Raw genomic sequence first — 22,396 nt, 5'->3', positions numbered from 1 at the left:
TGTACATCCTACAGGTAAAAGTTGCGGCGCGACGCGCTCATCTTGGGCTTCCACTTGAACTCGATGCCGTCGTCGGGCGCCGCGTGCTCGACGTCCTCCTCGTCGGCGGGCGGCGCCTCGGTCTCGAGGTCGTCGACAAAGCGGCCGTTCCACGCGCCGGCGCCCTTGGGCAGGCCGGCGGCCATCGAGATGAGCTTGAGCGTAAAGCGGGGGCCGATCTCCTGCAGCGCCGCCTTTTCCGTGGAGCGGAACTCGTAGCGGTGCCGCCGGAAAAAGACATAGTCGCGCTGGTTGTGCGCCGTGACCACCTGGCGTCCTTCGAGGTCGGGGACCTTGGGGAAGAGGTGCTGCAGCATGTGGCCGACGCGGTGGCCGAGCGCCGTCGTAAAGTTGTTCAGGATCAGTTCGGGGCTGTGGCCCGTCGACCGCGCATGGCCATAGATCCCTTTGCCCATCGAGATGGACGTCAGGCGAAAGAGCGCCGTGGGACCCAGCGGGAGCTGCACGAGCGTGAGCGTGCACGGCTTCTTGTTCGACTCGCCGACGACCATCACGGCATCGTAACGGCGCGAACGCGCCCAGGAACTAATCTTGCCGAGGCCCGCGCCTTTGGCCTTGGCACGGGGGCGGTACTCGGCGCCGGGGAAGACGTTGAGGAGCTCCTTGACAAAGTCGCGCACGGCTTCGGCAGGGTGGCTGCGTGCGTTGGCCGACGCGAGGTGCGGCGATGTAGAGTTGGACGGGAGCGACGTCGTGATAAGGATCGCAGGCGGTGCGCTGGGATCCGCGTCGACGTCGTACTTGGCTTGGTGGGGATCGACCAGGTCCGGCAGGTCTTCTTGCGCCGCTTCGGGTTCCTGGACTTCCTCGGGCTGCTCATCGTCGCTGTCTTTGTCGTCGTCGTCGTCGTCGTCCTCTTCTTCATCGTCTTCGTCAACCTCGTCGTCGTCGTCGTCGTCGTCGTCCTCCGCCCCAGCCTCCTGCGCCGCCTCTGCCTTTTCCTGCTTCATCCACGCCGGCACCTCGTGCGTGTTCGGCACATTCAGCACCGTCGGATTGTATGTGCGCGAGTTTTCAATGGTGCGCGTCTTGTTCTGCGCCAGGCGCTCCTTCTTCTTTTGCTTGCCCTCCGCCGAGGTCCGCTCCTCCTTGGCGGTCTTGAGACGCCGCTGCAATTTTTCGCGGCGCTTCTCCTTGCGGTACTCACGGTACACATCTTGCCGCTTGTGCTTGTTTCCAATGTGCGACACATTGCCGCTGCGCCGCTTCGGCGCGTCGTCCTCCTCCCCCGCCGCACGTCCGCGCATCCTGGCAAAAAAGTGGGAGGAAAGCCACGTGGCGTCGGCCATGGCCGGCCGAGTGTTTTCGCCCGGGGCCGCCTCACCACACCATGTCCGTTTTCCTGGCTGCCTCGCGTTCGTCGCTGCGTGCTGCGCGCATGCCCACCTCGGCTATGCAGATTGCGCGCCGTAATGTGCACATTGAGAACACCTCGGAGACTGTATGTACCTGCGCTGACCCAGTCTCTTCCCTTCCCCCAGGGCCGCAAGCACACGACGGGCCTCGCCGTCGGTGTGACCACCTTCTTCGGCCTCGGCTTCGGTCTCCCCCTCGCTGTTGTGTACTACCAGCTGTATGTTGAATGTTTGAGCTGACCCTAGTAACAAGCAGTAATGCCTTAGCCACCAATCTCTACTCTTATCGTTCCCGAGTCGATTACATGAGCAGCACTACAAAGTTGCTCGGGAAGGTGTTGGCGCCCGGCACGCGCCGCGCCTCGTCCAACAGCTCGCCTTGCCACCATCCGTCAGGTTCCGTATGCGTGACGGCGATAATGTCGCCGGCCGTGAAGCTAAACTCTTCCGGCATCGAGGCGGCATAGTCGTACAGCGCCTTGACATAGAACAAGATCGGCTCACCCGCCTCGCTGTACTGCCCGGTCGGGGGGCGGTTCGTCGGCGCAGCGGGGGGTACGTTTGAGCCAGCGGGGGGGTTGTAGTTCTCCGCCATCTGGTTCTGCGTCACAGCACCGCGCGCATCCAACGTAATCCCGCCAGGGGTGTTGGAGCGGGGGGGCTGTGCGCCTTGTGAGCTGTATGCCGCACGGTTCGGCGCGTTGGCCGACAGGCGTCGCTCCGAAGGGAAGGACTGGCCGTACTGGCTCATGACCTGCTCCACCGGAATCGGCGACGTGCTCCGCGCGGGGGGGTTCATAAACGCCGCCGCAGGCGACAAAGGACGCTGCTGCAGACGGGGGTCAACCACCGGCCGCACGTCCGCCGGGGGCGCGCCGGGCATGGGGCCCTGGCGCACGTCCTGCACCGGCTGGGGCGGCGGCGGCGCCTGCGCCATGGGCTGGACGGGCGCCTGGGCCTGCGCCTGGGCTTGCGCCGGAGCGGCGGGCTGCACGACGCTCGTCGGACGGCTATTCGGCGCAGGCGACTTGCGCGACTGGTGCATGCGCAGGTTCGCCAGCGCCTTGGCGATCGGGTCGTCGCTCTCGTCGAGGTTCGCCGGCTGCGCCGGCGCAGCCGCCGGCGCGGCGGCCAGCGACGCGGCCGGAGCCGGAGCGGGCGCGCCACCCGACGCGTAGCTCGTCCGCGGCTGCGTGTCGTACTGCGTGACCGGGGCCTGCGCCATCGGCGCCTGGGCAGCCGGGGCCTGCGTGGCCGGGGCCTGGCGCACGGTCGGCTGGCGCGGCTGCTTCAGCTGCGACTCCATGCGGCTCAGCGGCGGGGCGCCCGGCGAGAACATCGAGTTGCGGTTCGACGTCGAGGGCGGCGGCGTGCGTGCGATCGGCTCGAGCGACTGCGGCGGCGGCGTGCGGCGCATTGCGCGGCTGTTGCTGCGCGGCGTGTCGAGGTTCGGCGTACCCCCCATGCTGGGCGTGCCGCCGATGCTCGGCGTCGCCCCGAGCCCCGGCGTGGCGCCAAAGCCCGGCGTGGCGCCGAGGAGCGACGGCGTGGCGCCCGATGGCACCGGCGTGCCCGTGCTAAGCGGCGGGAGCACGTCCGACATGCGCGTCGAGAGGCGGTGGAACTGGGCGGCAGACACAGGCTCGTCCTGGGGCTGGGCCTGTCCCTGGGCATAGTTGATGTACTCTGGCGCGGCGGGAATCGCGGCGCCGGTGCCAAACTCGCGCACAAAGCCCTCGACGTCGCGCATCGAGTCGCAGTCCTCGAGCGAGACACGCACGCGCTCGCATGCCTCGTCGTCCGTCACGCACACGCTCGAGATGGCGTTGGCAAAGCTCCACAGGTTTGTCTTGAGGAACTCTTGGCGCTCTTCTTCCACGTCCTGACACACATCCAAGAAGCTCTTCCACTCCGAGTTCCACTTGTACGTCGTGTCCTGCAGTGCGCGGACGTAGCTCTGGTAGTCCTTGTCGTTCTGGCCGACGGTCGCCTGGACGCGCTCGAGCTTGCCCATGAGCTTGTCGAGCTCCTTGCCCTGGACGAGGTTGCTCTGTGCGGTGTATGCGTTGATTTTGGTGCAGTCCTGCTCGTATTTTTCGCGCGAGCGCTGCACGTACTGCATCTGCATCTGCTTGTGTTTATACAGCTTGGTCACCGCGACCTGCGCTGGGCGGCGCACATTTTCCGAGCGCGCCATCAGGTCGGACAGTGGGCTCTCGATCTCTTTGCGCACCGAGTGCACGAGCTGCGCATGGGAGCGCGCCATGGCTTCGGTCTCAATGCGTACCTTGTCGAGGGCATGGCGCATCGGGCTGTGTCAGTCGCACAACGTACCCCGTCTCGTGCTTGCCGAGGGCCGTCTTGGCCAGCTTGCTCAGGCGCTTGGAGTACTCTTGCTCAATATCCGCACTGGATCAGCTACAATACGTACCGTTCCTGGTAAAACCCACGCAGATCCTCGAGCGTCTTGGTGGTGTTTTTGATAAAATGCTGCATCACATGGTAACCGGCATCGTTGTTACCCTGCATAAGTCATACCACGCACCCAAAAGGCGTTGCAAAATGCGTACGGGTCGGCATTCGCCTCCCCGTAGCCCGTGTTGCTCTGCATCGTGGCTTGGGGTGTCGGTCGCGCGCGTGTTGCGGAGCGCGTTTCGGCCGAGTCCACGTGCGCATAGCGAGAGGGCGGCGCAACAGAGGAGCGTACCGATGCCATGACGGAGCGGGGCTCGGCGCCGGCACCGCTTGCGGCGGAAGGCACCGGGGCGCCTGCTGCCGAGAGCCCACGGGCAGGGCAAAAAAGCCGGTGGCCGCCCCTGTTTCGGCGGCGCGGCACGGCGCAGAGCACGCCGCCTGCCGAGACGGTGGAGATGCAGCCCGTCGCGGCACAGCGCGACGCACGCAAGCCTGCGCGCCAGCTCCAATTTGCGAATACAGCGGTGAGCGTCCGGCCGGAGGATCTGCCAGAGGGGTACGAGCCCGGGGACGAGTACCGCGGGCTCGATGCGTACCTCGCGGCGCGCAGCACGCAGCGCAGGCAGAAACGCCGCCAGGAGCGGCGCGCCGCCCTCGCACAGTCCCAGTTCGCACGCAGGCGGACGGAAGAGAGCGACTCGGACTCGGATCATAGCTCATCGGGCAGCTCGAGCTCGAGCCAGACGGCGCAGGGCGGCATGGCTCGCCTGCGTGCCCTCTTTGGCGACTCGGACAGCTCGAGCTCGAGCTCGAGCTCGGACTCGAGCGACACCGAGTCGGACGGGGCCACGTCGATCGCATCAGGCACAACACGCTCGGCCGTGGACCACGACACAGACCGCATGTCGCTCATGAGCCGCCGCTCACGGCACACACGCTTCGAGGGATCGACGACCGACTCGCCGGCGCTCCCTTCGGCGCTCTCGGCGTGGACACCGCGCCTCGGCGGACGGCCGGGGCGGCGGCGGCGGCGGCGCAGAAAGCGCCGCGCCAACCGCGAAGCGGTCCACATGCAAAAGGCGAGCCGCAAGGCTCGGCGCAATGCGCGCCGCCTCCGCGAGATCGCAGGAGGCGTCACGGAGTATGCACTGTACGCGCCGACGGCGCCGGGCGAGGATCCTTTACTCCGCGCTCAGTCGTGGCGGGCCGTGCAGGACCGTCTGCACTACTACTTTATGTACTATGCGCAGCGCGACGGCCACGCCGGCGATCTCGGCGCACCGAGTGCATCGGATACACACGCGCCACAGACCTCGACACCGCGGCAGGACGACGAGCTGGACATGGGCTTACCCCCGCCTGCACTTGACATGCCGTCCGAAGACACCTCGTTCCAGGAACTCGACGACGACCAGGAATGGTACGAGCGCGAGCGGAGCACCGGACGACACATGTCCGACGTCCCGCTCACGCCCTTGTTTCGCACGCGGCCCAGCACGGAATGGGTGTCGCCGATCCCCTTTGCACGGACGCCGGGGCCGGGGCGCGCGGCGCGCACGCCGCGCAGCAACGTGCCGACGATCGCCGAAGAGGGGACGCTCGACGACCTCGACGCGCCGCTGCTGGGTGAGCCGATGCTCGCGCTGCCACGTGCGGCGAAGCAGTCGCCCCGCGCGCCGCCGATCGCCGACGTGCTTCCTCCGCCGAATCCACCGGCGGAGCTGCGTGCGAACCCGTGGTGGCTCGATATCCACTGCCCGACGTACAAGGACATGCAGCAGCTGAGCCTGCTCTTTCCGCTGCACCCGCTAACGGTCGAGGATATCCTGAAGCAGGAGCCGCGCGAAAAGGTCGAGTCGTTCGACCGGCTCGGCTACTATTTTGTCGTGGTACGTGCGCTGGACGAGAGCTACTTTCGCTTTACGCGCGGCGGCAAGGACCCCGGCATGATCTCGCCGCGGCTCGTCGAAGAACAGATGGACAAGGCGCGCCTCGCGCACGAATATGATGCGATGGACGAGAAGATGCCCGGGCAGTCGCTCGTGAGCCTCGAGATCTGTACTGACGAACGGTCCAAAGAGGGTCTCGAGGGTCTGAACGCCGGCAGCGTGAGCATGTACCTCGTCGTCTTTGCGCACGGCGTCCTCTCGTTTCACTTTGAAGACGTGCGCAAGCACACGGACCGCGTGCGATCGCGCCTCGAAAGCCACGTCTTTCCCACCGACTTTAGCTCGGAGTGGATCGTGCACGGGCTGTACGACTCGATCGTCGACGCCTTTACCCCCTACGTTACTTTCCTGCGAACGCAGGTCGGCGAGATCGAGGCGCTCTCCAACGATCTGGGCATATCCCCCTTTAAAGAACCGGAGCCGAAAGAGAAGCGCCCGATGCGCAAGCCCTTCCGCTCGTGGCGCCGGAAGGCGAAGCCCGCGCAGCTTGATACCCACCTCGACACCCCGCTCGGGGCCATGGAAGGCACGTCGAACGCCAAGCACGACAAAAAGAGCTCGTCGTTTTCGACGGTGGACGCCGTGCGCCAGAGCCGCTTCATTTGGCATTTGTCGCACACGCGCGAGATTGTCACGGGCCTTTCGCGCCTGCTGATTCCCAAGACCGACGTGCTCCGTGGGTTCCGCAAGCGTCTCTCTGATGCCGAGGCGGAGATGGACGAAAGCATGATTATCTTGTACATGGACGATATCTTTGACCACGTCGCCTTGATGCTTGTCCAGCTGCACGACCGCGAGAACGCGCTCTCACATACCCACAATTCGTTCCTTGCGCGTTCTCAAATCGCCAACAAACGCTTCCAGATCGGAAAAATCAAATACCTCTTGCTCGCGGCGTCCGTGGCCTCGGGCACGCTCATGTGCCAGCTGGCCACGAGCACGTTCTCGATGAACGTCATGGTCCCGCTAGAAAACCAAATGGATGGCCGCCCCCATACCTCCTTCTACGGATTTGGTGCGATCATTGCGTTTGTTGGATGTGTGCCATTCATTATATACGCATACTATCGCTTGGTCAAGCGACTGGTCATGCTCCAAGCCAATACCACGACCGTCCACTGGTAGCCCCATAGCCCACCACACGTGTATGACTAAGCACGGCCGAACGCGCCTCTTTCGGGCGCGCGCGCGACGCGTCGTTTCTTGTGTCCTCGTGTTACGATGTTGGAAGCAAAGATTGAGCAGGCTGTGGTGGTGCGTATGTTTGGCTTATGGTAGTTTAAGCGCGTCCTGGACGCTATCAAGGATCTGGTGGAGCATGCCAACTTTGACTGCAACGAAGAGGGTCTGGTACGTCCCGTGGCTTACCCAGCGCCTCCAAGCGATGGACAGCTCGCACGTCGCCCTCTCTGCCGTGGAGCTGCGTGCGGACGGTTTCGAGGAGTACCGCTGCGACCGCCCGATGAGCATCGGTGTGGCGATCACCAGCCTGACCAAGGTGCTGCGCAGCGCCAACAACAACGATATCCTCAACATGCGCAAGGGCGACAATGCCGACAGTCTGCACCTCGTCTTTGAGGGCACGAGTACGTATCGACGCTGACACAGGCTCGGACCGTATCGGTGAATTCGACCTGAAGCTCATGGACATCGACACCGAACACCTCGGCATCCCCGACACGGAGTACGACGCGGTGGTTAAGCTGTCTTCGAACGAGTTTGCGCGCATCTGCCGTGACCTGTCCAACGTCGGCGAGAGTGTCAAGATCACCATCACCAAGGAGGGCGTTACCTTCTCGACCGAGGGTGAAATCGGCGACGCGCGCATGACGCTCAAGCAGGGCTCGGGCTCGGCCGCGCGTCTCGACGACGAGGACGACGAGGGCGGCCTCGGTGAGGAGAGCGAGCAGCCTTCGAAGAAGAGGAAGGCGGACCTGGCTGGTGGCTCTGCGGGCGGCTCGGTCGTCCCGGTCGAGATCCAGCTCGAGAAGGCGGTCGCGCTCACCTTTAGCGTGCAATACCTCGTGAACTTTACCAAGGCGGCCCCGCTCTCGTCCGCAGTGACACTTCACATGGCTGACAAGGTGCCCCTGCTGGTCGAGTTCGCGTTCGAGAACGGCCATGTGCGGTACTACCTTGCCCCGAAGCTGGCCGAGGTACGTACAGCTCGACTTACACAGACGGACGACGATTAAACCATCTACGTCGTAGGCTTGCTAGGCACAGAAAAGGTCTTACATTTATATAAGTTGCCTGCATTATCAACTGGGTGTAATGCGTCATAGCTAGGCGGCAGGCGCGCCTTCATTACCAGAGCCCGGGAGAACAGGGGCCAGACCATATGTTTCGTTCAGCAGCGCAGGGGCCGCGCCAGTGTGCGATGCGGCAGCGGGCACCTCTTGGGCGGCATGCGCCTCGGCGCTCGGAACACCAGCGATATGCGCATCCTGTACAGGCGCGGGCGCCTCGGTGGCCTCGGCGGTGTGCGTAGGCAGACCCGTGGCGCCGGTCGCGTCCGGAGCACCGGGGACGGACGCGTCCACGCCGGTCGTCGCACCCGTGGCAGCCGTCGCCGCTGCGTTGCTGGTGTCCAGGTTGGGTTGGCCAGCCGCATTAGTAGCATCAACAGCGGTATCAGTGCCGCTCGGCACAGCATCAGTAGGGTGGGCAGCGGCACCTGTCGCGGTGTCGGCAGCACCGGTGGCAGAATCGGCACCGACAGGGAGAGACGCATCCGCGCCACTGGTAGGCGCATCAGCCCCGCGGGTGGCAGCATTAGTGCCTATCGCGTCAGCACCAGCGGCATCCGCGCCAGCAGCACCACCGTCAGCGGCGCCAGCACCAACGCCAGCAGCGCCGGCAGAATCGCTAGCGGCGCCGGCACCAGGACCGGCTGCATCAGTGGCACCGGCTGCATCAGTGGCATCAGCACCACCAGCACCACCAGCAGCACCAGCAGCACCAGCAGCACCAGCAGCACCAGCAGCACCAGCAGCACCAGCAGCACCAGCAGCACCAGCAGCACCGGCCTCACCAGCACCAGTACCAACACCAGCACCAGTGTCACCGCCGTCCGGCGCATCACCCTTTTCGCCGGCCTCCAAATCCCCGGCATTCTTGCGCGACGGCAGTTCGTACTCCTCCGTCATAGGACCATCGCGTTCAGGGTCGTACGTCCACTTAAAGTTGCGGGGCAGGTACATGGCCGGGTGCACAGCGTTGAGGATAGCACAAGCAATAAAGACAAAAGTGCTGTCAAAGACGTACAAAGCCCACTCGGTTTGGTTGATGACACCCGTCCACCCCACAGCCATCTCAATCACACGATAGATCGAACGGAGGACGATAAACAAGCTTGAAAGGAAAACAGCAACGAGGAAGGTGTACATCCTGCGCAGCAGCGGGGGGTTGTCCTTGCGCGCCTTGAGCCAAAACGAAAGAAAAACCATGTTGAACAAGAGGTATCCTGCGAGTTGGACAGCGACACCGCCGACCACAATCATCGAACCCTTGTGCGAATCCTGTGTGAGACAATCAACGTACCGAGGCAGAGTCCGATGTACCGGCCATGCCCGCTCCAATACCCTGAATCACGAGCGACGCGACGTCGATCGTAACAAAGATGGGCATCACGAGGATAGGGCGCACGACCGAGTACTTGCGTGGGAACAAGGTCGCGACGCGTCCAATCGACGTAAAGTGAACCTAATCGTCAGCAACAAGATAACCTACTGCGGCAAATAAACAAGGCGTGATGATCAACAAGCACTCCATCGCCACGTAGGGGTCACGCACGTAAGGATCGTTGTGGCCGAGGACGCGCCTGCGTCAGCAAAAAAACGTACATGATATAACCGCACATCTCAGCGAGCGTGCCAATGACCATAATGATCATCCACCACTGGCGGTGGATGAGCACCTGGGCAAAGTGCGCAACCGAGGTCACTGCGAACAGCACGATAAAGACAATCGCCGCTGCAAGATTCGGGAAATACCCATAAAGGGGATGCGTCGCACGATCCTTCAAGAGGATCTCGGGTTGCACTACAGTCCCGTTCATCGTGGCGTTGAGTCGGTACTAAGCTTGTCTCGGTGTTACGCGCAGCCATTGTGCCAAGACCCTAATTTGCTTAGTCATCGTAGGCAGGGTAAGTAACAAAAGCGGCAGATGTCGGCATGTGGTTGGGTACATGCTTCTATGTAGATACATTGCAGGGAAGAGCATGCTCGCAAGAGCATGCTCGTTCCCTACACCTCAAATATGAAAACATAGCCCGTAAGCGTTACGTGGCCGATTCGTGTCGTGCAAAGCCCGGCTTTGCTGCGCGGGTCCGGTCCGCCTGGAGCAGGCCTGCGTCGAACGGCAGGGCTTGCCCAAGGACGTTTTCCGAGTGTGCGCGATGCAAGCGGGTGTCGAAACGCGCGCTCTTCATCTCTGCATGGTCGATGCGCTGCTGCGCTGCTGCGCCGGGGGTCGCCAGTGCCTGCTTGGCACGGCCCCAGTTCGAAGAGAGCTCCGAAGTCCAGCGCGACCAGTGCGATGCGTCGACGACCAAGTCGTACTGGATGGTGTGCAAAAAGACACGCTCCAGCTGCTCGATTTCCTTGGTATTCAGACCAGAGATTTTGGACCACGTCCGGTTCGAGTAGGTGCGGTCCTGGAGGAACTTGGACGCGACGACGACCGCAGCCAAAAACATGCGGCGGCCACAGAGGAGCGGCGAGAGCGACGGGGCCTTGGCAGCTGCCTCGGGCGACACCTCCGACATGCCCAAGGCATGCGGCGGCGAGAGCGACGGCAGGCGGCCCTGCTCTGCATCCGCGTCGGAAGGGATGCCGTCGGTGGCGTCGGCCATTTTCTCGACGCTGGCATTCACCGCTTCCTTGCAACGGATGCAGTAGAGGAGCGCCGCCTGGAGCGTCGAGCAGCTCGTGCGGCTACGTCGCAGAATCTCGCGAACAAAGAGATCCAGGGGGAGCGTGTTGTTTTGCGTGGCACACCGAGCGGATGTCCTGCTTTCACGCGAAAAACGCCCCCAGATCGAGGCAATGGTGTTCACGGCCACATCTATACCGTGTTAACATCCTCCTCTCATCCATATACGTACCGACCAAGTTTTCCACGAAGAGCGTGCGGCTCATTCGCAGTGCGGCGCATTCGCGCCCGGCTTTGGGCGCATTTGCGCCCGGCTTTGTTTCCACGGCTTCGGTGCGCGCGTCGGATGCGCGCAGCTTGCACTTTTTCAGTGCAGGCTCCGAAGAGGGTTCGTGCAGGTCTTCATCCGCGCTCGACAGTTCTTCACTGGAGCGCCGGCCCTTGCCAGAGGCCTGCGAGAGGCTCGGCGAGGTGTTCTGACTCGACAGACTCGTCGGGGGTGAGTCATCGTTCTGCGAGAAGGTCGAGGAGGCGTCGGACTGCGACGAAGTCGATGAGGTCGAGAATGCACTCGGGTGAGGGTTCCGCTGCTTGTAGTGTGCAGCTTGTTCCCACAGAGCCGAGTGATTCTCTGTATCCATTTGCATGCTAGTGGGGCAGAAGGAGTTGATCAGAAAGGCGATAAACAGTCAGGGACCGCAGAGCGATCCAAAGATTTCTTGTGCACGCTAAGCGTGAGTCACGTCCGTGTCGGGCGCGCGTTGTTCCAGTCTCGTATCGACGGCAAGTTTAGTGAGCGCGAGCGTCCTTCACGGACACAATCGCGGAAACCATCTTGTCAATCAATTCGTATAGAGTAGGAGCAGTATTCAGTGCGGCAGCAAGGCCGGGTCCAATCGAGTTGGATAGGGTGGTGTGGCAATACGTAACACAATGGGCACGAAGTGTAGGTCTCGGTGAGCTCTGCTATTCACAGAGCTACCAGCTTGAAAGTATCCTGCACAAAATGTACAGTACGGGAGGAAAGGTTATCTACCCGCTCGCAGGACGGTTCGTTCTGCTTAGGAGACAAAGCTCGTGGACCCCTGTGGTCCACACGTTTGCCACTCAACGCCATGTACGTCACACACGTGACTCATCCGCGGGTGCCGGTCCACGTGGCCCTAAATGAATGTTGCTGCGGTAAAGTGGAGGTTTCTTCGACGCTGCATGGAGGAACTCGTGCGCTCCTTGCGCAACTTGGAGCTCGGCGCGCCGCGCGGCGAGCAGATTGTGTCGCTTGTCGATGCGGATCCACGTGTAGAAAAGCAGCTCGCTCAGGAGCTCGCAGTTCCGGCGCGCCTTGACTCGCTGGGCGAGGAGGACGCGGCGGCGGCGCTGATGGACGCGGCGCTGCTCAGCGGCGCGACCGAGGCGATGCTCGCCAACTACAACCGCGCGCTCCAGAGCGAGGTCGAGGCGCTCCGGCGCGAAAAGGAGCAGTGCAACGCACCGAAACCGGTCAAGCGCGTCCCGCTTAAGGCACTGCTTGCCCAGCAGAACGCCATGATTCGCCGCCGCGAGCAGGAACGCGCGGCGGCTACCGACGAGGAGGGGCGCGTGTACATGCCCCGCCAGATTGTCGACTCAGACTATACGTACTGCTCGACGCGCCCTGTCGAGGCGCTCACGCCTCTGGATATGGATGAATTCGAGGCGCCAAAGCGCTTTGACACGAGGTACGTCGTGGTGCGCGTCGCCTCGCGCCTCGGTCTGTACGCCTCGTGCTCGTTTGTGGGGCAGCTGCCGTCGGGGAATGCGATCCCAGTGAGCATTGCGTACTTTACGCCAAACCTGCTCTTGCAGGGCGACGAACTGGATGCGATGCTCCCTGAAGGTACACTCCTTCTCATCCGCGAGCCGTACATTAGCACGCACTACCTCGGCGTCGGCGGACCGATTGCGGGGGGCAAGGGAACGACGGGTATTCGTGTAGACACGCCGTCGGACGTACACGTTCTCGACGGCAGCGAGCCGTGGCTTAAAGATGCATGGCCCGACGCACCGCCCCCTCCTCGGCTCGCCCTCTGGCGCCAAGAAGGGCCGCTTGCACGTGCCGTGCGCACGCAGCTTCCGGGTGCGTTGAGCGTGCCGGACGCGTCGCGCACCGACGCACGCACGACTATTGCGCGCTTCCTTGCACAAGACCGCCCCGGCGCAGCATGGCGCGAGATGCAGGCCGCCTCGCTCCTTGGCGTATGGGCCACGAGCGGTGACGAGCAGATCGAGGACGAGCTGCTGCGCGCCGACGTCCTTGTGGCGCTGCGTGCATACGACGACGCAAAAAAGGTGCTCGATCAACGCACGTCGCCTCCCCACTGGGCGGAGCGTGCGGCATCGGTCGCCAAGGCGATCGAGATCGGCGCGCGGGGCCCGTCCGATGCCGAGCTGCAGCGCATGTTTGAGACGACGCTCGAGGACGCGACGCCGCGCTTTTCGTACGCCGAGTTTATCGGCCCGGTGGCTGTGGAAGACATCCCGAATGCCGGGCGTGGCCTCGTGCTGACGCGCGACGTCGAAGAAGGCGAGCTGCTTCTTCTGTGCCGTGCGATCGGCAGCAGCTACAGCATGGACGCGGCGTGCCGCGGCGTGCCGCTGCTCCGCTGCAATCCTGATACCGGCGTGACGAGCACCACGACTCAGGTCCTGGCCGCGGCGCGGTGCATGCACGCGATCCTCGACCGCCCCGAGCTTGCGCTGCCGTTCCTGGGCCTGACAGCGGGCCCCGACTTGGCCTACTCGCCGTACGTCGCCGAGACATACCCGCTGCGCACTGCGGCCGAGATGGACGCAAAGCAGGCGATTGCGTCGTACACGCCGCCGTACGTGTCCTCGGCGTATACCAATGGTGTGCTGCGTTTTAACGCGTTTGGCCCCGCGGCGACGCCGGCCGCCGCGAGCGGCAACGATCCCATGTCGCGCTCGACGATGCCGCACCCCCTGCCTGCGATTTTGAACCATGCCTGCCTGCCGAACGTCTCATCGGTCTTTTTCGGCGATATGGTCACGACTCGTGCGCTGCATCCCCTGCCCAAAGGCACGCAGATCATGCACCAATATGTGCAAGGTGAGCTGCCGTACGAGACGCGGCAGTCGCTCCTGTCCAAGCACGGCTTCCAGTGCGCCTGTGGCCTGTGCCGTCTTGACGAGCAGGACGGCAAGGCGGCGCTGCGCAAGCGCCAGGAACTCAATGCGACTGTCCTGCCCCCGCTGGTCGAGCGCAGCCGCGCGCTAGAGAAGAATGCGGCACTCGCCGACGCGGATGCACACGCCGAGATCGCACAGTCCCTTTTGGACCTCGCCGCGTCGCTGCAAGAGACTTACGGCGCGGAACGCGGCGCACTGCGCCCCGACCTCGTCGACGTGTACCACCGCGCCGCGAGCCACGTCCGGACGTACGACACGCACGCGGCGATCGCCCATGCGAGCGCCGGCCTCGCGGCGTCGGGCAGCGTGCTGGCGCCTGTGCACCCGCGCCGCATCGCGCAGCTGCCCGACGTGCACTTTGACGGTGCGATCCAGTGCATGCTGCTGCTGGGCCTGCTGCACCTCGACCTCGGCGAGGAGGACGAGTGCTGCACATGGGTCGCGACCGCCGTGTATACCCATACGTGCATGATCGGCGGCGGTCTTGCGCTCTTTTTGCAGCGCTACGGCGAGTGCGTCGCGGGCGAGCCTCACGGCCCGTACGCGCGCGCTCTACAGACATATCTAGCACGTAACTAGAACGGAGCCGGGCCCTCGTTGCGCCCGAGCCACGTCCAGCGTGCGTGGTGGTGCTGCCAGAGACCCCAGCCGAGCTTGTCGAGCAGCGCAAGCTGCAGGTCCTTGGCGCGGCGCAGCTCGGCGGCCGACTCGCGCGTGCCGTTGCCGAGCTCGGTGAGCTGCTTGCGCAGGAGCTGCAGCGCCTGTGCATAGCGCTCGTGGTGCATGTGCCACTCGATGACCATGTTAGCATGCATCGCCTGCGCCTTGGAGCCGCTGCCGGTGTCGGCCAAAAACTTGCGTGCGTGCTGCACCGCCGCGTCAAACGCCGCGCGGTCGCCCTGGGCGAGGTGCGCGCGCGTCTTGCGGACAAGCGCAAGCTCGAGCGCACGCTGCTCGGCCTCGCGCTGCTTGGCGAGCGCCTTGTCCTCGTCGCTCTGCTCGGCCTTGGGCGGGTGCTTGGCGCCGAGATAGACGAGGAGCGCCTGCTCGTCGATCGTCGCAAGGAGCGCGTCGGCTGCGGCGAGCGCCCTGTCCGCGTCCTCGGCCTTGTCCGCGTCGGTCGCATCGAGCTGCGCTAGGAGCACGTCGAGGTCCGTAGGGTGCTCTGCGACGAGCTTGGCCAAAAACTGGCTCTTGTGCTCGCCGCTCAGCTTGGACGCGACGCCGGCGAGGAGCGCAGGGAGGCGCGGCGCGTCCGGCGCATCCTCGTCGCCGGTCTTGGCCGGCGCCGGGGGCACGACGAGGCGCAGAGGGTGCTTGTCGTGCGCGCCGAGCGCAAGCGTGCCGAGCAACAGGTCGCCCGACGCCGCGGACGGCGGCAGGCTGTCGCCCTCGAGGTGCGTGTCGATGCACAAGACACGGCGCTCACCCGGGAACAGCTTGACCATGTCGAGCTTGGGCGCATCGGCGGTGCCGAGCGCGTCGACGTGGTCGGCGTACACGTCGAGCGCGACCTCCTTGGGCTTGCTCAGCTTCTCGTCGACGGACAGCGGCATGTGGCGCAGGCGCTCGAGCGCCGCGTCGTCGTCGTGCAGGACCTGCGCATAGAGCGTGTAGTCGCCCTTTTGCAGCGACACTTCCTTGGGATAGACGTCGCCAAAGTGCACCGTCGCATTGTCCTGGTCGACGAGCTGCGTCAGGAGCGACACGCCCGAGTCGTACAGGTTGCCCGAGATCGGCAGGCGGTACGTCACGCCGCTCGCCTCCTTCACCGCAAGGGGGTACTGCAGCACGAGCTCGCTCAGCTGACGGCCGGACGGCACGCGGTCGCGCGGCGCAAGGAGCGGACGTACCTCGCTCTTGGTCGGCCGCACAAACGAGCGGCGCGTGTCGAGCGTCGCAGTCGGCTTGCACTCTTCGATGCGCAGGCGGCTCGTCGCCGTGAGGCGGTGCATTCCCTCGCCGCTCACGAGCGTGATCGGCGCCTGGAGCGTCGCGCCGACGTCGAGGCCGTGGAAGTCCACCTGGAGCTCCAAGTCAAACCCTGCGCGGCTCGCCCAGAACTGCGCGGCGCAGATCTCGATCGTGCGTGCGCTTTCGACGGCCACGCGCTTGACCACCGGCTCGTTTTCGTTCAGCGCAAAGACAAACGAGTGCTCAATCGCGCTGCGGCGCGCTTGCGGCACGAGCTGCAAGAGGTGCAGCCAGAACTTGACATTCGCGCTGCGCACGTCGTGGTTGCGGCTGCAGACGCGCACCTCGGCCCACGTCGCACCGTCCGGCACCTTGACAAACTCGCGGCGGATCGCGCCGGCCTCGAGGTGCACCGGCGGGTAGGTGTACGTCGGCGACGGCAGGACATGCGGCTTGGTCACCGTGACCGGCACCTCGAACAGCTTTGCCTTCTTCGCGTCCGTGTCGTACGCACGCACCCAGCCGACGTGCAGGCCCGGCGGCAGCGTGTCCGCCGCGATGCGCACCTCAAACGTGCGGCCGTTCGAGCCAAGGACCAGGAACTCGGACACGGAGATCCACGGCGCGCTCGCCTCGAGGCGCGCGCGGATCTCGAGTGCGAATGCACGCTCGGTCTCGGCGAGCTTAAATGTCGGCGCGACCGTGATGCTGAACTGGTTCAGGCGCGAAGTCTCCTCGGCCTCGCGCAGGTAGATGCCACGCAGGTCCGTCTCCCTGCCTGGCGGCTTGCCGGCCGGCGTGACGCGCACGCGGAAGTCGGCGTCGCCGTACGGCTCGTCGGCGTGCTCCTCGAGGTAGTCCCACGCCTTGTTCACGTTGAGGAAGCGCACGCCGAGCGCGTCGCCGACGTCGGTACCCGTCTCGCGGATCGCAGCAAAGACGCGCGCAGGCGACACGCGGCGCCCTTGCGCCTTGAGGCCGCTCACGAGCAGCGCGACCGCGCCGGCCGCATTCGGGCTGCTCATCGACGTGCCGTTCATGAGCTGCTTGGACTGCAGCGCGTAGCGGCAGATGGACGTGATCGCAGCGCCCGGCGCGTAGATCGAGACGCCCGCATCGCCGTCGGCCGCGGGGCCCCGCGAGCACCACGTCGTGACGCTCGACTTGACGTCCGACTCGACGAGCGCGTACTCTGCCTGCTGCATCTCGCCGTCGGTGACGTACGCGCCGACGCTCAGCACGCCCGACGTCGTTCCGCCAGGCTGGCCGACGGTCGACAAAGCGGGCCCGTCGTTTCCTGCGCTACTCACAAAGCACACGTCGTGCTCGCGGATGACCTTGTGCAGCGCCTCGGCAAACGCGCCCTTGTCCTCGATGCCCAGCGCGCCGTCCTCGCCAAAGGACATGTTGGCGACATCGCACTTGGTGTCGATCATCGCCTGCGCGGCACGCAGCAGCGCCTGGCCCTGCTCCATACTCGCGAGGCGCGCATCGCCGATGCGCAGACTCACGATCTCGGCGCCGGGCGCGACGCCGTTCGTCGCCGCCTCGTTGGTCTGGGCGGCAATGATGCCCGCGACGTGCGTGCCGTGCGTCCCGCTGAGCGTGACGAGCGACAGGAGCGCGCCGTCGTCCAAAATGTTCACCGTGTACGTCAAGAGGTCCATCTGGCCAAAGTACGACCACTCGCGCTCGGTGCGAAAGTCGGTCAGGCACTTGGCGCCACGCAGGTCGAGCTCGGGCGTGCGCACCGCGTCCGGCTCGCCCGAGGCGGGGTCCGCCGCGTCGCCCTCGCCGCCGCCGACGGCCGCGCGCCAGTGGCTGCCGTCGTGAAAGACGACTGCCTCGACGATCGGCCCGGCGTCCTTCCAGGATTTTTGCAGGTCGCGCAGAAGCGCAATGCGGGCAGACAGCTCGTCCTTCTTGAGCGCGTCCTTCACTCCGCTCTGCTCAAACTGCGCGAGCTCGCGCTGCGCGGCCTGGAGGAGTGCGGCATGGCTCACGTCAAACGCCTTTTTGCGCTGCTCGCTGCGGCGCTTCACGAGCTCGGTCGGCCACAGGTCGTACGCGCGCTTCGTGCCGACCTTCCACACCCCGGTGGGGTTCTTCCACTCGGGCGACACGAGCAGCGTGCGCTTCGTCGTGGGCGACGTCAGCGCGAGCGCCGCGCCGTCGTGCGCGGGCTGCGCCTCGACCGGCTGCAGCGGCATATCGCCGGCGCCGCTGCAGTCGATCACATCCACCACCTTGTTCGGCCCATCGAGGCCGAGTGCTGCGGGATCCACACCGGTATCCAGCACCGCAACACGCACGTTGCGGCCATCGTACTCGGGGAAGCGCTTCAGGAACGCATCGGCATGCGTCGCCTGCTTCGGCAGCAGGCCGTTCACGGGAAACGGGCCTTTGGCAGGCACCGCGGCACTACTCATCGTCCTTGTATACACACGCAAAGAGGTCGGTCGTAGCAGTTGGCTACCCAGCGACGCCCACACCTACGTTAGCCAGACAACGCACCGTGCGCATACCGTGCGGCGCCGCCGCGCCGCCGCGTCACGCTTTGGCACGTGATACGATGGAGGCGCTCGACGTGATCGTGCTGGGCACGGGCGTGCCGGAGGCCGTGCTGTCTGCGGCGCTGAGCCGCGCAGGGCAGCGCGTGCTGCATGTGGACGAGGCGCAGTACTATGGGTCGGAATGGGCGAGCCTTACGCTCACCGAGCTCTGCGACTGGGCAGCAAAGCACGGCGCGACGGTCGAGTTTGGCGGCGCACAGGGCATGCCGGACGCGCTCGCGGCCGTCGACCGGCACTATTCGCTGTCGGTGCGCCCGGCGCTGCTGCCGGCGCACGGTCCGATGATCGAGGCGCTCGTGCGCTCGAATGTCGCGGCCTACGCGACGTTCCGCCTCTTGGAACGCGTCGGCGTCTACAACGACGGCCACATGGAGCGCGTGCCGAGCAGCAAGAGCGAGATTTTTCGGCACAAGGGGATCTCGCTGCCGGACAAGCGCCGCCTGATGCGCTTCCTGCAGCTCGCGACCGAGGCGCCGCCGGACGAAAAGCTCGCCGACGTTCTTCATAGCCTCGACCTCGCACCGGCGCTGCAGCGCGCGGTGCAGTACGGCGTGTGCCTCGCGTGGAACGGCGAGGAGCGCGCGGATACCGCACTCGCACGCACGCGCCAAGCGCTCCAGGGACTGGGGCGCTACGGCGACGCGGCGTACCTCGTCGGCCAGTACGGCGGCGCGGGCGAGCTAGCCCAGGGCTTCTGCCGCGCATCGGCCGTGAAGGGCGGCACGTTTATCCTCGGCCATGCGGTCGAGTCGCTTGTGCACCAAGACGGGCAGTGGGTGCTCAGGCTCGCCGACATTGATACCACGTTCTGCGCCAAGACGCTCGCCTGCACGCCCGAGGCGTGGGCCGAGGCGACGAGGCAAGAGGCGCCGCCTCGCGACGTGGCGTACTATGAGCACCTCGCGCTCGTCGTGACGGCCCAGCCGATCGACTGGGCGCGCCTTGCCGAGGCGGTAGATGCGCCGCCGGAAACGGCGCTCGTCGTCCTGCCGCCGGGGAGCGTGCCGGGGCCCAATGCCAACGCCATCATGGTCCTCATGCAGGGCGAAGGCACGTTTTCGTGCCCCAAAGGGCAGTACGTCTACTACCTCGTGACGCACGCGGAAACCGACGCGCAGCAGCTCAAGAACGCCGTCGAGCTCCTCCTGACGTTTTTGGAAGAGGGCGAGACACAGGCGCTCATCACCATGCATTACGCCCGGCCGATACCCAAGACCCATGCCGCGGTCCCTGCGCCGGCGTACATTGATACCAGTGCTGTGCCAAGCACCACGACCCGCTCGTCGCTCTTTCTCGAGGACAGCGGGCCGTACCAGCCGATCGCGAATCCCACCGAGACGCTCGACCGCGCGGTCGAAGGCGCAGAGCACGCCTTCTGGCAGCTCTTTTCGCCCGACGCACGCACCGCCGCGATCGACGCGGCGCACAGCCGGAAGCGGTACCACGAACCCGCAGACTACCAGGGCCGCGGCGGCGCGGAGCCCGAGCTGGGGCGCGCGCCGCCCAAGGCTGACGTCGAGTTCTTTGCACCCGAAGAGGACGAGTCATAGCTACAGATACTCGGTACGGAAGGGGTACTCGGCATGCATACGCGCCGTCGCAAGGCCCGATGCACGCTCCTCGAGCGCGTCGAGCGCCTCGGCGACGCTCGGTGCCTGCCACGCCACCCACGGCTGCAGGAAAGCGGCGAGGACGCGCAGCGCGAGGTTCGGCTCGGTGCGCGGATCATACTGCTGCAGCCGCTGCCAGAACGGGCGCTCGGCGGGGTAGCGCACGAGGCGCACGTCTGCCGACAGAGCCACTGCGTCGCCGCTGCCGGTGCGTGCACACTGCGGGCGCAGGAGCGGCATCGCTTTTTCGTCGTCGAGGCCGAGCCGCTCTTTCAGCTCCTCGAGCTCGACCTGGAGCGTGCGCGCAGTGGCGTACAGCGCCGCCTCCCACAGGCCGCCGATCGCGTCAATGAGGCCGCGGCCGTACGGCGGCGCAACCGCCGCGAGGTCCGCGGCGAGCGCGCCGGCCTGCGCCGTCGCAAGCTCCGCGTCGGGCGTCTCGTCCGCAGGGTCGGCCGGCGTGTCGGCGGCGCGCGTAACGTGCACCGCGTCAATGCCGGATGCGTTGGCATCCGCGTGCGTCGCCCAGGTGCTGCGCTCGGGCGCCGGCCCGCTCTTGAACGCGGCAAGCAGCTCTGGCACCTTGGCGTGCGCGCCGTCGCACAGCGTCCACGCCGCAAGGCCGGTCATGACGCGGCCCCCGGCCACGGTGCGCAGCGCCTCGTCCGACATGCTGCGCCCGTCGCGCACCTTGGCAAGGAACTCGGCATAGGTCTCGTCAATATGCCGCTCCATACGCGCGCGCTGCTCGCTGCTGAGCTCCTGCAGCGCGCTCTGCGAGGTGGATCCGGTAAAGAGCGTCTGTACATGCAGCTGCAGGCGGTCGAGGAGCGTCTGCGTAATCGTCGGCCGCAGCGCCGCGACGCCAATGCTTCCGGTCACGGTGCTCTCCGACGCAAAGATCGCGTCGGCGGCCGTCGCGATGTAGTACGCGCCGCTCGCGGCCGTGTTGCCAAACGAGCACACGACCGGCTTCTTGTGCTCGTCCTGGATGCGCCGCACCGCGTCCCAGAGCGTCTCGCTTGCGACGACATCGCCGCCGCCCGAGTCGATCCGCAGCACGATGCTCTTGATCTCCTTGGCCTCGGCGGCCTCTTTGAGGCCTTGCACCGCCGCGCCGACCGAGTGCGGCCCCGACGCGTTGCTGATCGTGCCGAGGAGGTAGACGACACCGACCTTGACAACCTGGTCGTCGCTCAGCACGTCGCGCAGCTTGCGCTCGCTGAGCTGCACATAGTGCGCCAGCGTCTTCCAGCGCTTCGACGCGTCGCCCGGCGCGAGCTCCTCAATCACGTCGCGCTTGAAGCGCGTACCGTCAATGAGGCCCGCCTCGAGCGCCTCGCGTGCGGAAAAGGGTCCGTCGTAGGCGAGCTTTGCGACGCGCGCCGCGGCTTTTTCTGCGTCCTCACCCGAAAAGCGATGCACGCCCACGGCATGCGCATAGCCCTGGTTCAGCTCGCCGAGCAGCTCGGCCTGGTTCGCGAGCTGCGCCGGGGTAAGCGAATCGGTCTGTGTAAAAGGGCTGACCATCGACTTGTACTCTTCGCGCGCCTCGGCGTGCATCTTGATGCCGGCCCAGTTCAGCAGGCGCTTAAAGAAGGGCATCTGCGACGCAAGGCCCACCAGCGGCACCTGGCCGGTCGGCTGCATGTAGACGCGCTCAAAGCCCGAGGCCAGCAGGTACGCGCCCTGGCTCGTAAAGGTATCCGTCCACGCGACGGTCGACGTGGTATCCGAGCCAAACTGCTGGCGCTTGGCCTCGCGAAAGTCGTGCTGCGTGAGCATTTGCAACGTACCAGTGCCTGCAGGATCTCCTCGATCTGCGCGAGTCCAAGGCGTTTCGGCGGCACGGACGGCGGCACATGTAGCGTGCTAAAGTCGGCGACGAGGCCGCGCACGCGCTCATCCCGTTGCGCCCACTTGAGCGCGTGGAGCACCTCGTGCAGCTCGAGCACGCGCGGCGGCTCGTCGCCGGGTGCGGACGGCGCAAAGAGCTGGCTCACCGACGGCGGCCGCCGCGCCTCGACGACGCTCCCGTCGTGCACCTTCCACACCAGATACGTATCGGGGTGTAGATAATCACGCACGTATGCTTCGCGCCGCGCAACCACGTACTGTACCCCAAAAGCACCTACGATCAGTCCCAAGGCAATGGGCCGGCGCCGCGCCCAGGCGCCTTGGGCAAATACCCCTAGGCGCGACCGCGCCAAGCGTTCGAAACGCGCATACATCTGGGGAAAGCGCCGCTGCGTGGCTCCCATGACGCGGGGTGCTTCGGCCACTCGGCCCCCGCTTCCCTTGCCTTCGGGCGATGCACTCATGCTGCGGCCGTGCCCAAATTGGCGCCTCCACTTGTCAGAAGAGGGGACCGCAGCGGAGCACAGCCACGTGCTGACGTAGGGGGTGCTTTCGGCGGCGACCCCTCGCAGCGGGCGAGCACAGCCGTTTGTTCTCCACA

At 65.4% G+C, this 22,396-nt stretch overlaps 11 protein-coding genes across 11 annotated transcripts; 5 read left to right on the top strand and 6 right to left on the bottom strand.

Moving 5' to 3' along the window:
• Positions 1-8: 8 nt before the first annotated feature.
• Positions 9-1,307, bottom strand: RPF1 (Ribosome production factor 1; the record flags this gene model as incomplete). The annotated part of the gene is made up of 1 exon (XM_060266627.1): positions 9-1,307. One exon carries the CDS (start codon positions 1,305-1,307, stop codon positions 9-11), a length of 1,299 nt encoding a protein of 432 aa, XP_060122610.1.
• An 83-nt stretch (positions 1,308-1,390) lies between these two features.
• On the top strand, positions 1,391-1,674 carry MJAP1_002692 (uncharacterized protein; the record flags this gene model as incomplete). The annotated part of the gene is made up of 3 exons (XM_060266626.1): positions 1,391-1,501; positions 1,524-1,633; positions 1,662-1,674. The coding sequence occupies 3 exons, from the start codon at positions 1,391-1,393 to the stop codon at positions 1,672-1,674; spliced, it is 234 nt and encodes a 77-aa protein (XP_060122609.1).
• A 42-nt stretch (positions 1,675-1,716) lies between these two features.
• On the bottom strand, positions 1,717-4,026 carry HOF1 (formin-binding protein; the record flags this gene model as incomplete). The annotated part of the gene is made up of 4 exons (XM_060266625.1): positions 1,717-3,727; positions 3,750-3,824; positions 3,847-3,938; positions 3,961-4,026. 4 exons carry the CDS (start codon positions 4,024-4,026, stop codon positions 1,717-1,719), a joined length of 2,244 nt encoding a protein of 747 aa, XP_060122608.1.
• A 103-nt stretch (positions 4,027-4,129) lies between these two features.
• Positions 4,130-6,904, top strand: MJAP1_002690 (uncharacterized protein; the record flags this gene model as incomplete). Its single annotated transcript, XM_060266624.1, has 1 exon — positions 4,130-6,904. One exon carries the CDS (start codon positions 4,130-4,132, stop codon positions 6,902-6,904), a length of 2,775 nt encoding a protein of 924 aa, XP_060122607.1.
• A 96-nt stretch (positions 6,905-7,000) lies between these two features.
• Positions 7,001-7,974, top strand: POL30 (proliferating cell nuclear antigen; the record flags this gene model as incomplete). Its single annotated transcript, XM_060266623.1, has 5 exons — positions 7,001-7,033; positions 7,058-7,129; positions 7,152-7,365; positions 7,388-7,935; positions 7,960-7,974. 5 exons carry the CDS (start codon positions 7,001-7,003, stop codon positions 7,972-7,974), a joined length of 882 nt encoding a protein of 293 aa, XP_060122606.1.
• Positions 7,975-8,064: 90 nt separating this feature from the next.
• On the bottom strand, positions 8,065-9,839 carry MJAP1_002688 (uncharacterized protein; the record flags this gene model as incomplete). Its single annotated transcript, XM_060266622.1, has 6 exons — positions 8,065-8,521; positions 8,626-8,865; positions 8,918-9,300; positions 9,323-9,484; positions 9,512-9,602; positions 9,625-9,839. 6 exons carry the CDS (start codon positions 9,837-9,839, stop codon positions 8,065-8,067), a joined length of 1,548 nt encoding a protein of 515 aa, XP_060122605.1.
• Positions 9,840-10,062: 223 nt separating this feature from the next.
• Positions 10,063-11,302, bottom strand: PCL5 (PHO85 cyclin-5; the record flags this gene model as incomplete). The annotated part of the gene is made up of 2 exons (XM_060266621.1): positions 10,063-10,847; positions 10,888-11,302. The coding sequence occupies 2 exons, from the start codon at positions 11,300-11,302 to the stop codon at positions 10,063-10,065; spliced, it is 1,200 nt and encodes a 399-aa protein (XP_060122604.1).
• A 562-nt stretch (positions 11,303-11,864) lies between these two features.
• Positions 11,865-14,409, top strand: MJAP1_002686 (uncharacterized protein; the record flags this gene model as incomplete). The annotated part of the gene is made up of 2 exons (XM_060266620.1): positions 11,865-14,353; positions 14,400-14,409. The coding sequence occupies 2 exons, from the start codon at positions 11,865-11,867 to the stop codon at positions 14,407-14,409; spliced, it is 2,499 nt and encodes an 832-aa protein (XP_060122603.1).
• Positions 14,410-14,416: 7 nt separating this feature from the next.
• MJAP1_002685 (tripeptidyl-peptidase II) lies at positions 14,417-18,184 on the bottom strand (the record flags this gene model as incomplete). Its single annotated transcript, XM_060266619.1, has 1 exon — positions 14,417-18,184. The coding sequence occupies one exon, from the start codon at positions 18,182-18,184 to the stop codon at positions 14,417-14,419; it is 3,768 nt and encodes a 1,255-aa protein (XP_060122602.1).
• Positions 18,185-18,327: 143 nt separating this feature from the next.
• Positions 18,328-19,878, top strand: MJAP1_002684 (uncharacterized protein; the record flags this gene model as incomplete). The annotated part of the gene is made up of 1 exon (XM_060266618.1): positions 18,328-19,878. The coding sequence occupies one exon, from the start codon at positions 18,328-18,330 to the stop codon at positions 19,876-19,878; it is 1,551 nt and encodes a 516-aa protein (XP_060122601.1).
• Positions 19,879-22,259, bottom strand: MJAP1_002683 (uncharacterized protein; the record flags this gene model as incomplete). Its single annotated transcript, XM_060266617.1, has 3 exons — positions 19,879-21,711; positions 21,735-22,030; positions 22,256-22,259. 3 exons carry the CDS (start codon positions 22,257-22,259, stop codon positions 19,879-19,881), a joined length of 2,133 nt encoding a protein of 710 aa, XP_060122600.1.
• Between the last annotated feature and the right edge of the window lie 137 nt (positions 22,260-22,396).

The sequence above is a fragment of the Malassezia japonica genome, chromosome 4 (genome assembly GCF_029542785.1).
Source record: "Malassezia japonica chromosome 4, complete sequence".
Lineage (NCBI taxonomy): Eukaryota > Fungi > Basidiomycota > Malasseziomycetes > Malasseziales > Malasseziaceae > Malassezia > Malassezia japonica.
The sequence above is the reverse complement of the archived record's forward strand: the minus strand, read 5'-3'. Positions and strand labels throughout refer to the sequence as shown.